The 14112-nt window shown below is 40.2% G+C and overlaps 1 protein-coding gene across 1 annotated transcript in view; it reads left to right on the top strand.

The window, feature by feature from the left end:
* Positions 1-14112, top strand: part of CELF2 (CUGBP Elav-like family member 2) — a 529929-nt gene that overhangs the window by 116252 nt on the left and 399565 nt on the right. The window contains exon 2 of the mRNA XM_082618267.1: positions 6882-6917. Within this exon, the coding sequence (XP_082474393.1) occupies positions 6882-6917 (36 nt within the window). The remainder of the gene's footprint in view (positions 1-6881; positions 6918-14112) is intronic.

Below are 14112 nucleotides of genomic sequence, written 5' to 3'. Positions count from 1 at the left end.
AAAATAACAAAATCTGCTTGATTGTGATACTTTCACCCTTAATTGAAGTAAAGAAAACCTCACTCCTCCTAGAATCAGAACATTAAATCATTTATTTGTAGGACAGGCAATAAAAAATAAGGTATTTTAACATTTTTTAAAAAGTCTTTGTACTTTTAGAAGAATTGGAGGTACCATTGGAGACAGATATTCCAGGTCTTAAAAATATTTATCATGCTGACACACAATGAACAGGGGGGCTCTCATGTCCTCTGTTTTATAGTTGTCAGCTAATTTTGGAAACTGGCAAGCTGCACAGAAATAGATAGCTCTTGCTTCAACACATCCTAAAAAAAGAACTGTTTGCATAGCTCAGGAGTGGGATGGGATAGGAGAGCATGAGGAAGAGCACTTTCAGACAGCTAAGAAAAGTTGGTATCATTCTGTGCGCCCTGGCAAATGTTTTGCACATTTAAAATTAAAGTTGTTTTTAAGGAATGCTAAATAATCTACAGAAACTGTGTAATACACACGGGACACTTGTCTGCTTTTGAAAAGTACTTGTCTCTTCTGGTTTTTGTTTTTGTTTTTTCCTTTGATAAAATGGAATGTATAGCCCAACATCAAATTTGCAGAAAGCTTTCCTGTTTGTTCACATCGATGATTGATCCAGCAACTCTAGATCAAAGGGAAGCATTATTATTCCATTCTGGGACTTAGAGACCCCACGAGGCAGAAGGAATTGCTCAAGGATATGCAACCTATCAGAAACCCACGCCCTCCATCATTTTGGTCTATTTCTTAGCCCCTAGGTCAATTCTGTTTCTCGAAACATATGACTTTGCTTTGTCATCTTTTTCATCACTGTTTTCATTCAGTTTTTAGCATTCCGCTCTCTTCTTGAAATCAGATTATCTTGGTAATGACAACTAAGGAAAGAAAATTAGAGCAATTAAACTCCAAATATTGCTGTAACAAAACAGGCATTTTAGAAAATTAAGAGACTGGAATTACCTGCCAGTAGACAATGTTTTGGGGTTTTTTTACTTTCTGTTTATTTATTTATTTGTTTTTAAACATCTTTATTGGAGTATAATTGCTTTACAATGATGTGTTAGTTTCTGCTTTATAACAAAGTGAATCAGTTATACATATACATACGTTCCCATGTCTCCTCCCTCTTGCGTCTCCTTCCCACCCTCCCTATCCCACCCCTCTAGGTGGTCACAAAGCACTGAGCTGATCTCCCTGTGCTATGCAGCTGCTTCCCACTAGCTATCTGTTTTACATTTGGTAATGTATATATGTCCATGCCACTCTCTCACTTTGTCCCAGCTTACCCTTCCCTGTCCCTGTGTCCTCAAGTCCATTCTCTATGTCTGTGTCTTTATTCCTGTCCTGCCCCTAGGTTCTTCAGAACCTTTTTTTTTTTTTTTTTTTTGCGGTATGTGGGCCTCTCACTGCTGTGGCCTCTCCCGCCGCGGAGCACAGGCTCTGGACGCGCAGGCCCAGCGGCCATGGCTCATGGGCCCAGCCGCTCCACGGCATGTGGGATCCTCCCGGACCGGGGCACGAACCCGCGTCCCCTGCATCAGCAGGCGGACTCTCAACCACTGCGCCACCAGGGAAGCCCCAGAACCTTTTTTTTTTTTTAAGATTCCATATATATGTGTTAGCATATGGTATTTGTTTTTCTCTTTCTGACTTACTTCACTCTGTATGACAGACTCTAGGTCCATCCACCTCACTACAAATAACTCAATTTTGTTTCTTTTTATGGCTGAGTAATATTCCATTGTGTATATCTTTGTGCCACATCTTTATCCATTCATCTGGCAAGGGACACTTAGGTTGCTTCCATGAGACAATGTTTTATGGTTCTCTTGCTCTCGGTATTTATTGCGTGTCTGGTATGTGCCAGGCACTGAGTATTCAAAATCTTGAGTAAGACGTGACCTTTGACTTAGAGGAGCTTTCACCAGTAGAAAATTGAAAAGTATTCAGCACTTTATACTTTACATAATATCCTTTATTGGGGTGTAAACACTTGGAAAGAAGGATCAGGATTTAATTTTTCTTGGTGCCTCTGAAAGAACCCGGCACAGTTCGTATTGAATGTATTATAAGTGTTTGGTGAATATGTTGGATAAATAAATATTAGTGATGCAGATGATTTATGCTTAGAAAGTAATGTTATTAATGGACATTGCAATCTATATAAGTTCATTGGAAAAAGCATGGTCTTTATGGCATCTTTTTTTCAGTGGACTTTATTTTTTAGAGCAGTTTTAGGTTTATAGCAAGATTGGGGGGAAGGTAGAGCAATTTCCCATATGCCCCCTGCCCCCCACCCCACGCATGGCCCCCTACATTATCAACATGCCCACCAGATGGTGCATTTGTTACGACTGATGAACCTACACTGACACGTCCTCATCACCCAGAGTCCGTAGTTTACATAAGGGTTCACTCTTGGTGCTGTACGTCCTTTGGGCTTGGATAAATGTTTAGTAACGTGTGTCTACCAGTATGGTATCATAAGAGTAGTTTTACTGCCCTAAAATTTTTTCGTACAGTATCTTTAAGTCCTCTCAATTGGGTTATGAAGGAACATTATCTAGATGAAGCATAGCATATTATGCTACGTTTATTTTCCTCAAGGGTTTCTTTATAAAAGGTATAAATTCATGAAAATGTGAATAATTCAGATGATTTGTTAGCAATAATAAAGAGGTAAAAACGATCAAGTTATTATTTTAAAAACTCTGTGTTCTGATGATCTCAAAAGTGGCGATTGGTTGGTGCATCCTTGCCTCATTGCTGCTGCCAAATACAGTGGTTCTTTCTTTGTATTTTTTTTTAAATCGTGGAGCTACGTGTTCTAATGGAATCATCAGGTTTTTTTGGTAACATCTTGTAATTTAAACTGTATTCACTCATTCATTTATGTTCACCAAGAATTACTTTTCCTATGAAGTAATGTCTGTCATTGTAATGTAAATTTTTGAGAGCGTGGTTGTATAAAACATAAATTTTCCCATGCTGGTACTAAATATGTGGAAAGCATAACTTTTTTTCTAGCATTTGTCTTTTACTGTAAAGGCAAGGACGATGCCTTGAGTCTGTGGATGAGAGGAATTCTGCATTGTCTTTTGTGTATAAATCACACCTATAATTCACCATCTAGTAATTTCTATTTACTTTTTTTTAAATAAACTTATTTCTTTATTTTTGGCTGCATTGGATCTTTGTTACTGCATGCGGGCTTTCTCCAGTTGCAGTGAGCAGGGGCTACTCTTCATTGCGGTGTGCGGGCTTCTCATTGCAGTGGCTTCTCTTGTTGTGGAGCACGGGCTCTAGGTGTGCGGGCTTCAGTAGTTGTGGCACGCGGGCTCAGTAGTTGTGGCTCGTGGGCTCTAGAGTGCAGGCTCAGTAGTTGTGGCGCACGGGCTTAGTTGCTCCACGGCATGTGGGATCTTCCCGGACCAGGGGTCAAACCTGTGTCACCTGCATTGGTAGGTGGATTCTTAATCACTGTGCCACCAGGGAAGTCCCTCTAGTTTACTTTTTAAGAGGAACAAGAACTTGGAGAAACTTGTAACAACCACGTCATTTTTCTCCCCAATATTTATAGCTGTCTTGTCCCTAGACCTAATCTACCATCAGTTTTTCTTAAGCTTGTTGACTGAAAAAAAATGCACAACCTAAAAGTTGAGAATTATGTTTTACTCGGCAGACAAAACTGAGGACTTAAGCCCGGGACACAACCTCTCAGATAGCTCTGAGGGACTGCTCCAAAGAGGTAAAGGAGGAGCCAGGGTATATAGGAATTTTCACAACAAAGACCAGGTGTCGGAACATCAAAAGATTGCTGTTAATTAAAGAAAACCAGATATCTCAAGTTAAGGAAGTTAGCGCTTTTCTGTGTATGGGAAGACGCAAGAGTCTGGGCTCACTGAATTCCTTTGATATGCACCTCGGCTATCTGGGGCCAGTATCCTGTGCTTTCTCATCCTGAGTCTCCTCTGGGTATATCACCGGGGGTGGCTGCAGCTGGCTGACTGCTAGATGGTGGACATTCTGTTTCTATCCTGAGTTCCGTGAGGGTGGCTGTAACGTGATGGCTTGATGGCTGCAACATCCTTTGTTTACTGATATGGCAGGCAACATTTTTTCACTGATAAGCTACTTGTCATTTTTAGTTTTTCCAAAGAACCCAACTTAGTTTTCATAGAAACGAGAACTTTTCCGTACTCCTATTTCATTGGTTTCACATCATGTTTAATTAAAGAGTAGAATGAGTCCTAACGTAAACGGGTGGGGGAACAAACACAACATACTCCTGGTGAGTGTGCAAACTTGGGTGATGGGAGCAAAGTGAAACAGGCGCTCTTGAGGGGGCTCAGCCACTGTGTTTTTCCAAGAGAATGGAGATTGTTGGTTAATCCAGGAAGGTTTTAAAACGGAGGTCAGTTGCACACCCTTGGGCTCTGTTGCTCTGTTGCAGTGGTTCCCCACCGAGGGCAGTTTAGCCCCCAGAGGACATTTAGCAATGTCTGGAGACATTTTGATTGTCACAGTCTGGGAGGGGGGATACCACTGGCATCTAGTGGGTAGAGGCCAGGGACGCTGCTAAACATCTGCAAAGCACAGGACAGTTCCTCACTAGAAAGGATTATTTGGCCTAAAATGTCATGATAGTGCCCAGATTGAGAAGTACTGCCTTACTGTGGTTTAATTGGATTTATTATAATATAAGTCCAACGTAGTTTTAAAAGATACCAGGGGGACCCATGATATTTAAATATGTACAGTCTGGGGACAAAAATAAAGAGTTAGAAGATTAGAAAGAAGGGAAGGTCATTGTACTTTAACTCTGGGATGCTGCTGTTACTGTGATCAAGCTCTAAATATAGATCTAACCCTCAAGGTCAACAAGAAGGTCAGAATAGTTCATTAATTCATTCCTTACAATCTGAACAAATACTGATTGAGTCCTCATGTGTGTTGGTCTCAAGTGATGAAGTGATAAATAATAATATAGAATTCAAAAGGTATTTCTGTTGTGATCCATGTTATAAAGGAAGACTAGAGGGAGGGGTGCTTCTTAGCTGGGGGGTACCCACAATTCCAGATTCTGTTTTGAAAGAGAAATTTCTTAGGCAGGTACTAAATTCTTAGAAGAGTTGAATACATGTGAGGCCTTCAGCTGTGTAGTGGACAATGCTTTCAAGTACGGTTTTGTTGAAGGAATGGAAACATTCTCTTGAAAGCCAATAGCAATGAAGGCTGAAGGTTTAATATCATGTGGTTATTTAGGAAAGAACATTTCTATGGGAGCTGAAATTATAATCACTTATATTTTTAAGGCAGCATGGCTCCAGGGGAACCAGCATGTCCCTAAAGTACCCAGGTGCTGTCACAGACAATAGGTGAGGGGGAGTTCTAGAAACCGGGAGGAAGTCCTCTATTTGGATCGACAAGATGAGTATGTAAAGACAATGTGAGTTTCAAGGTGAGATTCTTAACCCAGGGTTGACATATGAGCTTTCAGAGGTCCACGACAATTATAACTGTACACCACATTTTGTGTATATGTGTATGTGTGTATCCTTTTTTCTATGTAAGATGTTTCTATCTTTAATGAGATTCTTTTTTTTCTTTTCTGTTATAGTTTATTACAAGATTTTGAATATAGCTCCCTGTGCTATACATGGGACCTTGTTGTATATCTGTTTTATATATAGTAGTGTGTATCTACTAATCCCAAACTCCTAATTTATCTCTCCCCACCCCTTTCCCCTTTGGTAATCATAAGTTTGTTTTCTATGTCTGTGAGTCTGTTTCTGTTTTGTAAATAAGTTCATTTGTGTCATATTTTAGATTCCACATATAAGTGATATCATATGATATTTGTCTTTGTCTGACTTACTCAGTATGACTATCTCTAGGTCCATCCATGTTGCTGCAAATGACATTATTTCATTCTTTTTTACAGCTGAGTAGTATTCCTTTGTATAGGTATATATCACCTCTTCTTATGAGATTCTTAAAGTGATTACATGACATGAAGAATATTATGCACCACTGTTCCTAAGAATTATACCTTGCGTCCCTCAGTCTCAAGTTAAGCCCTCCTCCACTTTTAGAATATCTCAGCAGTAAGGCCCCATCTCCTCTTCCTCCTCCTTGCTTCCCATTCCTTCCAAGAACACATCTGTAATTGAAAGATAAGATACTGCAATTAGGAAAAAGTAAGCTCTGAAATGTATCTCTGGTCGCTCTTACTCACGTGCTGCAGAGCTTCCCTCAGTGACATATCATTTGTGCCGTTTGAATTGTCATAGCATCTGCCTTCAACCATACCAACTGGTCTGACGTTACAACAAAGAAATGAAGAACAGCAATTTGCTACTAAAATAATTGGATTTTGTGTTGTACGTGTTCCTTCATAAACCTCAGGTGACAGAGATCAACAGGAAGACACACCCTCCAATGAATTCCTTCTTAAATGATTCTTGGAAAGAGAGTACAGTGTGTTTTGTTTCAGTGGAAAACATCCAAATGCAGTTTGCGACTCTTTTCCCTCCTATTTTCCTTCTGTATGTCGTACATTTTAAAATTTGAATGTTTTAAACTCAGTTGAGCTCTACCACCAGAAAGCAGAGGCAGATATTTTGCATGTGTATAAAATTTCCTCGGGAAGTAACCATTGAAACATTTATGGGAATTAATCAGAAATGTGATGAGTCAATTTTAAATTTCTAAACAGCTGCATATACAGTGTCCTCTGGACCCATATGATTCCAGAATGCCCTGGCGCATTGGATTATGGTTTTATTAAACACATTTTTATAATTTACCAAAATAAGCTAATCATGCTTATCTTCTTTTTCTTCCAGAGAGACAACCACAGAATTAGCTGGAAGTCTACCAAGGTAAGCAGCACACTTTGCTTATTCTGTACATGAGTTCTGATGCACCCCCTGACAGAAGACCTGTGTCGCCTTGGAGAGGTCTTCTTCACTTTCTCTTCCTCATGTTAGATTTTAAGACCTCATGCTTCACCATATAGATGCCAGAAATGGTGTATGAGTCGCATATAAGTGATGTAACCAAGAGGTAATGAGGTTGATGTCCACATATGACTTAGAAATCATTCTCATCCCTTGGAAGTTATATCACATGTACCCATAAGTATATTGGAGCTATTTTCTCCGCAGAACTCATAAACATGCCACTTCCTTTATTATATTCATGGTTATTGGTAATCTAAAGGCGCATTGAATTGTTTTTTTCTTCAGTATATTCATTAGTAGTATTGTGTTCAAGTATTTATAGATTTGTGAAAATTTTGAGCTTCCTCTAGAGAACTTACATCATAGTTTTGATGATATGTAAATGCATTTGTAATTCATATCATCATTTAAATACCTAAGTTACTGTCTAACCAGGGAAAGAAATCAATATATAAATTGATCAATGTCTTTAACATATTTTGGATATCTTATGTCACTATATGAAATAAGAGATGATTGCAGGATGCCAATTATAGACAACTAGCCATCAGAAATGATTACCACTGTTTATTAGAAGAAAGGAAAAAAAGAAAGAAAGGAAGTGGAAATGTTTTAAGAGAGATTTTCCTGGGCATCACATACAGCACCTAGTATTGCGCCTGAGTCCTTGAAGGTGTTTGGTAACTGTCTGTGAATGAATTAATAGGGCATAGGGTTTTGCCTGGGAAGTGTTGGAAACAGAAGTCAAGAGAATCTCAAGAACCAGAAAAAGAAGAGCTTACAGAATATGATGATGAACAGCACTAGGGAATCGGGGGAGGGTACATATTGTCACCATCTGTTCCAGGGGATAACATCCCAAAGAAGCATTTCAACCACGTGCTAGTTTACAGGGTTAAAAGTGTGCCTGTGTTCTGGTGTACGTGTCCCAGCTGAGTTCGTTTGTTGTGGTGCTTTCACTCTGGAGAGAGTCCAGTGTGAAGACCGAGGCGCCTTGTCATTTTCTGGAAGAGAGAGAGTTGTGTATCTGCCCATGTTTGTGGTGCAGAAGTTAATCCCCAAATAATGGAATGAAGGATGACTTTTAAACTTTTCTAGAATGGCTAAGGAGTGGGCCACTCGTGTGTTGTCAGATGAGACCCACACGGAGCTGTAATCACGCAGATAAAAATTACTGAGATGTCCGCGAAATCTGGTGTGCACCCTGAATTCTATTAAGTACTGTTCTGTTGTGAATACCAAGTGGCAATTCCCACAGTCACCTCGAATGATCTTCTGTTGTAGCTGGTTTATTACTGGAGGGAGTCCGCTCCCTTCTTGAGTTTTGTGGGAGGTATTTTAGGAATGAGCCTACTTACTGTTTTTTTCCATGAATTTTTGTTACTCTAATATTGCATTGTGTTGAGAATAAACACGACACCAATCCCAGTCTAACTGCAGTGTGCATTCATTGAAATATATGGTGGCAAGGGCGTGAATATGTCAGTTATTTCTCAGTTATTCTTCTAATGTAGCTTCAGGTATTCTTTTGACTTTCTCTGGGGGCAGTTTGGGACATTATCCATTGACAATTCTTTCCCTTCTTCACATTACCATGAATGTGATTATTTGATGATGAAAACTTCTCTTGCCGTCCAGACTGTTTCTTCTGTTAGTGTTTGTTTGTTTTACAGTCTTGTAGAATTCAATCAGTTGTTCAACTTTCAGCCTTTTTTTTTTTTTCTAATTTCTTCAGCCTGTCGCTGGGAAAGTGCAAATGAACCCTGGAAAACCTTGGTGCATTTAGAGCAAGGCACCTGTTGTTAACTCGGTTTGTTTGTTGGCTAATGATTAGTGGAACATGACACGTTGGGGTTTTTATCCTTTTAGTTATAAAAGTGTGCTTATGCGGTGACATCTAGGAAAAATGGAAAATTGCAATTCAGCCAACTGCCAACTTGTGATATGTGGCTGGAAAGGAAGACAGTGGTGTTTTATAGTAAGTTTATGCTTTGGTTTTCCTTGGCTTTGACTGTCTTGAAATTTTCTGAAAGGCCATTTATAAATATTGCACAGAGATGGGGTATTTCAACTTTAGTTGCTTTACATAGCTGGCCACTGGATGATACTATTCTGTGAATATGTACAAATCATACAGCAGTGGATTATGTATTGGTTGTTAAAAATGCATCGAGGTTGAGATGAGATATATGTACAAGGTACTTGAACAGACACCTGGTTTGTCTTTCATTACGATTGGACCTAAATGTGTCTATGAATTCTTGCCATTGCTGAAATTAAAGCCTGGTAATAATATGTCACCAGAAAAAAATTAGATTATATGAACAATTTGTAAAGCATTGTAATTATATTATAAATATTAAAACCGATGATCTTGTCAGGATTAAAACAAATATTTAAGCTGGCTACATGTTCCGCTCATGCTGTCCTGTTAATCTTGAAGTGTTCTGGCAAAGGGATGTATGGGTCCATTTTCTTGAGCTGTGGAGAGGATCATTTTTAATCTTACATATGACTCTGTGCTTTATTTTGCTGTAGCAGAGGACAATTGTTTTTCTCCATTGCAAGCATGCCTTCCTTTCAAGACCTTTTTCAATGGTGCAAAGTTTTTAGTTTAGGTAGATGTGTTTTAATTAAATCATGGTAAAATCCCAATTGTTCAAATGGAATGGAGGCACTAAATTAGTTATGATAAGCTGGGGTTTTAATATAAAGGATGACTATACAGAGGAAAACTTTATTTTGGATAGCAGAGTAAAGGTGTAAACAAGGTGTATATTAACAGAGGTTTTACTGTTATCCTGCAATGTTAGTGGCTGTTTTTGAAAAAGAGAGAGCATTTTAATTCCTTAAACATAGTCTACTGTTTCTCAACATAAACTAAACAATATAGAAAATACAGCTAGGGCTTCCCTGGTGGCGCAGTGGTTGAGAGTCCGCCTGCCGATGCAGGGGACACGGGTTCGTGCCCCGATCCCGGAAGATCCCACATGCCGCGGAGCGGCTGGGCCCGCGAGCCATGGCCGCGGAGCCTGTGTGTCCGGAGCCTGTGCTCCGCAACGGGAGAGGCCACAGCAGTGAAAGGCCCGCGTACAGCAAAAAAAAAAAAAAAAAAAAAAAAAAAAGAAAATACAGCTATTCAACAGACCTTAATAGGAGCATCTTACAGACTACAGTGGAGATTCATGAGCAGTTTTTAAAGCTAAACACACAGAAGTCAGGATGCTCTTTGAAAAACATTAAGTATTGGTAAATGAAGCTTACAATAATTAAATATGTAAATAAGATGTGATTTTTTACTGGATTTTAGCAGAAACCAGTGGAGGCAGGGGCCAAAGATTAAAGTTATAAAAGAAACACTTAACCTTTTTTCTTCTATTTTAATCCAATAACTTGATCTTTTTTCTATGCCTCCTCAGAGGGGGTTAGGAAACAAGTATTCATTGGAAGCAGTGGAATACCCAAGGCCTAGAAATCACTGTACACCATCAGATTATTATTTGAGCTTCTCTACCAAGAAGTTAGAGCTACTTGGTTGGTGTGACTCTCAGAGAGAAAAGTCATGACGTGGCAGTTTCACTTATGGAGTTTTGGTCTTCAGTTATTGGTCTTTGTTATCTGAAATTTGAACTCAACAGATTCCATGCAGTGGGAGGGCAAGACTGAACTCTCTGATTGACCAGATTTCTCAGTCATGGTTATCACTGGTCAGGTAGCAGCAAGGGGAAAATGTGGAGACGAAGAGAATCAAAGCAGTCTCTGCCAGCTCAGCTCTCCACTTGTGCTCTGTGGGTTTTCAGTTAGGTGTTCACTCCCCTGTGGGGGGCTTTCGTAGGTGACAGAATCTCGTATTTTTCATTGTCCTCAATTAAGGTGCTATCTTCTGAAAGAACTTTAGAAATTAGAAGATGAGAATGTTGGTGACACCAAAAGCAAAGGCAACAAAGCAAAAATAAACAAGTGGGACTACCTCAAACTAAAGAGCTTCTGTACAGCAAAGGAAACCATCAACAAAATGAAAAGGCAGCCTATGGAATGGGAGAAAATATTTGCAAATTATATGTCTAATAAGGGCCTAATATCCAAAAATATGTAAAGAACTCACACAACTCAATAGCAAAAAATCCAACAATCTGATTTTTTAAATGGACAGAGGACCTGAATAGACATTTTTCTAAAGAAGACAGACAGGTGGCCAACAGGTACATGAAAAGATGCTCAACGTCACAAATCACTGGGGAAACGTAAACCAAGACCACAATGAGCTATCACCTCATATCTCTTAGAATGGCTCTTATCAGAAAGGCAAGATATAACAAGTGTTGATGAGGATGTGGAGAAAGGGAATCTTCATGCCCTGTTGGTGGGAATATAAATTGGTACAGCCACTATGGAAAACAGTATGGAGGTTGCTCAAAAAATTAAAAATAGAACTACCATATAATCCAGTGTTACCACTTCTGAGTATTTATCCAAAGGAAGTGAAAACAGGATCTCAAAAAGATATCTGCACTCCCATCTTCATTGAAGCAGCATTCACAATAGTCAAGACATGGAAACAACCTAAGTGTCTGTCAGTGGATGAATGGATAAAGAAGTTGTGGTGTATACGTACACTGGAATATTATTCGACCATGGGAAAGAAGGAATTCTGCCATTTGTGACACCATGGAGAGAGCTTGAGGGCGTTGTGCTAACTGAAATAAGTCAGACAGAGAAAGACAAATACCGCATGGTATCACTTCTGTGCAGAATCTGAAAGTCAAACTCATAGAAGTAGAGAGTGGAAAAGTGGTTGCCAGGGCCTGGGGCTGGAGGAAATAGGAAAAAAAAATGTTGGTATATCCAGGCCAACCTTTTACTAAGTAATCTAGAACTGATGAACATTTCCTATCTTCTTTATAATCCCTAAGAAAGAACAATTTTCTCAAATTCCTGGGACCCAGGTCTGGTGCAGTTTGATATTTACAACATCTATCATTTATTCATTAATTCAACAAAGGTGCATCGAACGCTACCTGTATGCCAAAAATGGTTATAGGCTCTGTGGTGGAAAACAAACTGATCATCATCTCTTCTCCTAAGTAGTGTAGTCTAGTGTAGCAGATACAGATAATCACAGTGCTATGTGAACAGTGTCTAATGCCATAAGAGAGGTTGCAAGTCATATAAATAAACAAAAGGCGCCAAGGGATTTCAGCAGCAAGATGGGATACCCCTGATTGGAGGAAGCAAGGACAGCATCCTGAGTCAACCTCCTGAGCAGGACTTGGACAGACAGGTCAGGTTTGAGCATGTGGCGGCGGAGGGGACTGTGTGCTCCACACAGAGAGAACATCGTCACCCAGGGGAGGTATGCAGGGACTGTGTGCAGGGAACAGGAAGTGGTGCCATCTTGTTGGATGGAATGCAGAGGCAAGAAGAGGTGCTTGGAGGATCACTGGTTGATGGGAAGGGTTTAGACACCAGTTTGAGGAGCTATTATTCTCTTTGATACTGTTCATCCAGGGAGTGTTCAAAGCTGTTGCTTACAAAGAGTCATCTGGGCAAATTGATGGAATGGATTTGGGGAAAGAAAAAAAGGGTTGACATTCTCCACATGGGACCCCGTGGTACTCCCAGAACTTATAATTCCTAGAGCTCCCCTGTCTCAGATTCACTATTTGGCTAACAATAGAAAACAAGCCTTCTGGTTTAAGTGATTATTTTCCAAACCTTACACTGCCCAGTTTCCTGCTTCCAGCACCCACCATCGTACTGCACACCGACCCTGAGGCCACACTTGCAGTTGGTAAGAAGTATTCTTCCTTGCTCCAACCCCCACCTCCTAATCTTTTACAGGGTATCCCCCACTCATAGTCTATGACTAAATTCTTTCCTGCATGAATCTTTCTCTTACAGTATCTTTATTATTTTTCCCAGGTTGAATCCATTTAATAAAAGGCACTGTAGCAGTATCAGGGTGGAAACTGCATATTGAGTTTGTAGCTATAGTTCAAGAGATCTGAGAAGACCCAAGGTTAATGTGGTGCCCTGGCGTATTCTCTTCCTCCTCTGCCATCCTCAGCATCTTGGGTATAATTTAGTGCCTCATGCTCACAAGATGACTGCCACAGCTCCAGCCATCACATGGAGACACAGCTCCAGCCATCACATGGAGACATGACCACATCTAGTGAAGAAGGGCATTTTTTTTTCTCATGTATTTCTATTTTAGGAAAGAATTTCTTGCCTATGCCTAAGCTCTTATGGAGGGGAAATTGGGTTTCTGGTATTGGCAGCCTTTATAATGGGAGTCATGTTCTGCCATCAAGAAGAAAGGAAGGAGTCAGGGTAGGGGGAAAATGGCTTTATGTATGTAAGGAGTGGTATCTGCCACAAGAACTCTTCTCTCACTTAACCCTCAGCCTATTCCAGCTGGGCTTCTGACCCTTTCATACAGTCCTGGTCAAGGTCAACAGCAACCTCCATCTAACAAAATCCATTGGCCGGTTATCTGTTTTCTTATTTGGTCTCTCAGCTGCACTCAAAGTAGGGACTTCTTCCTTCTCCATGAAACACCTTCTTAGTTTCTGACAACAAATTCTTCCAGTTTTCTCCCTCTCTTGCTGGCCGGCCTTTCCCAGTCTGCCTGCCTGTTCTTCCTCCTCTGCTGGACTCCACGTGCTGAGCTTCCCAGGGCTTCCTTTGGCCATTTCTCTCTTCACTTGTAGAGAGGGTGTGGAGAGAGATGTCATCAAGTCATCTTTATGAGGATAGTTCCCATTTTCACATCTCCAGCCTCAACTGCTCCCTTGAGCTTCAAATCTGAATACCCAGCTGTCAATTTAACATCTCTTCTTGGATATATAATCTTAATTTGATGTGACCAAAGAGAACTCTTGAATCCTACCCCCACCCACCTTACCACCATGCACCCAACTGTTCAGACAAGAACTCTTGAGTCATTTATATTGCCTCTTTTTCTCATACTTAGCAGACCATCCATCAGTAAAGCCTATTGTCTCAACCTCCAAAATTCATCTTTAATTTGGCCACTTTCTCCATCTCTTTCTAAGCCATCATAGACACCCACCTGCACTATTAAAATGGCCCCTAACTGGTCTCCCCCTTC

The sequence above is a fragment of the Mesoplodon mirus genome (genome assembly GCF_964341445.2).
Source record: "Mesoplodon mirus genome assembly, chromosome: 4".
NCBI classification, from domain to species: domain Eukaryota; kingdom Metazoa; phylum Chordata; class Mammalia; order Artiodactyla; family Ziphiidae; genus Mesoplodon; species Mesoplodon mirus.
The sequence above is the reverse complement of the archived record's forward strand: the minus strand, read 5'-3'. Positions and strand labels throughout refer to the sequence as shown.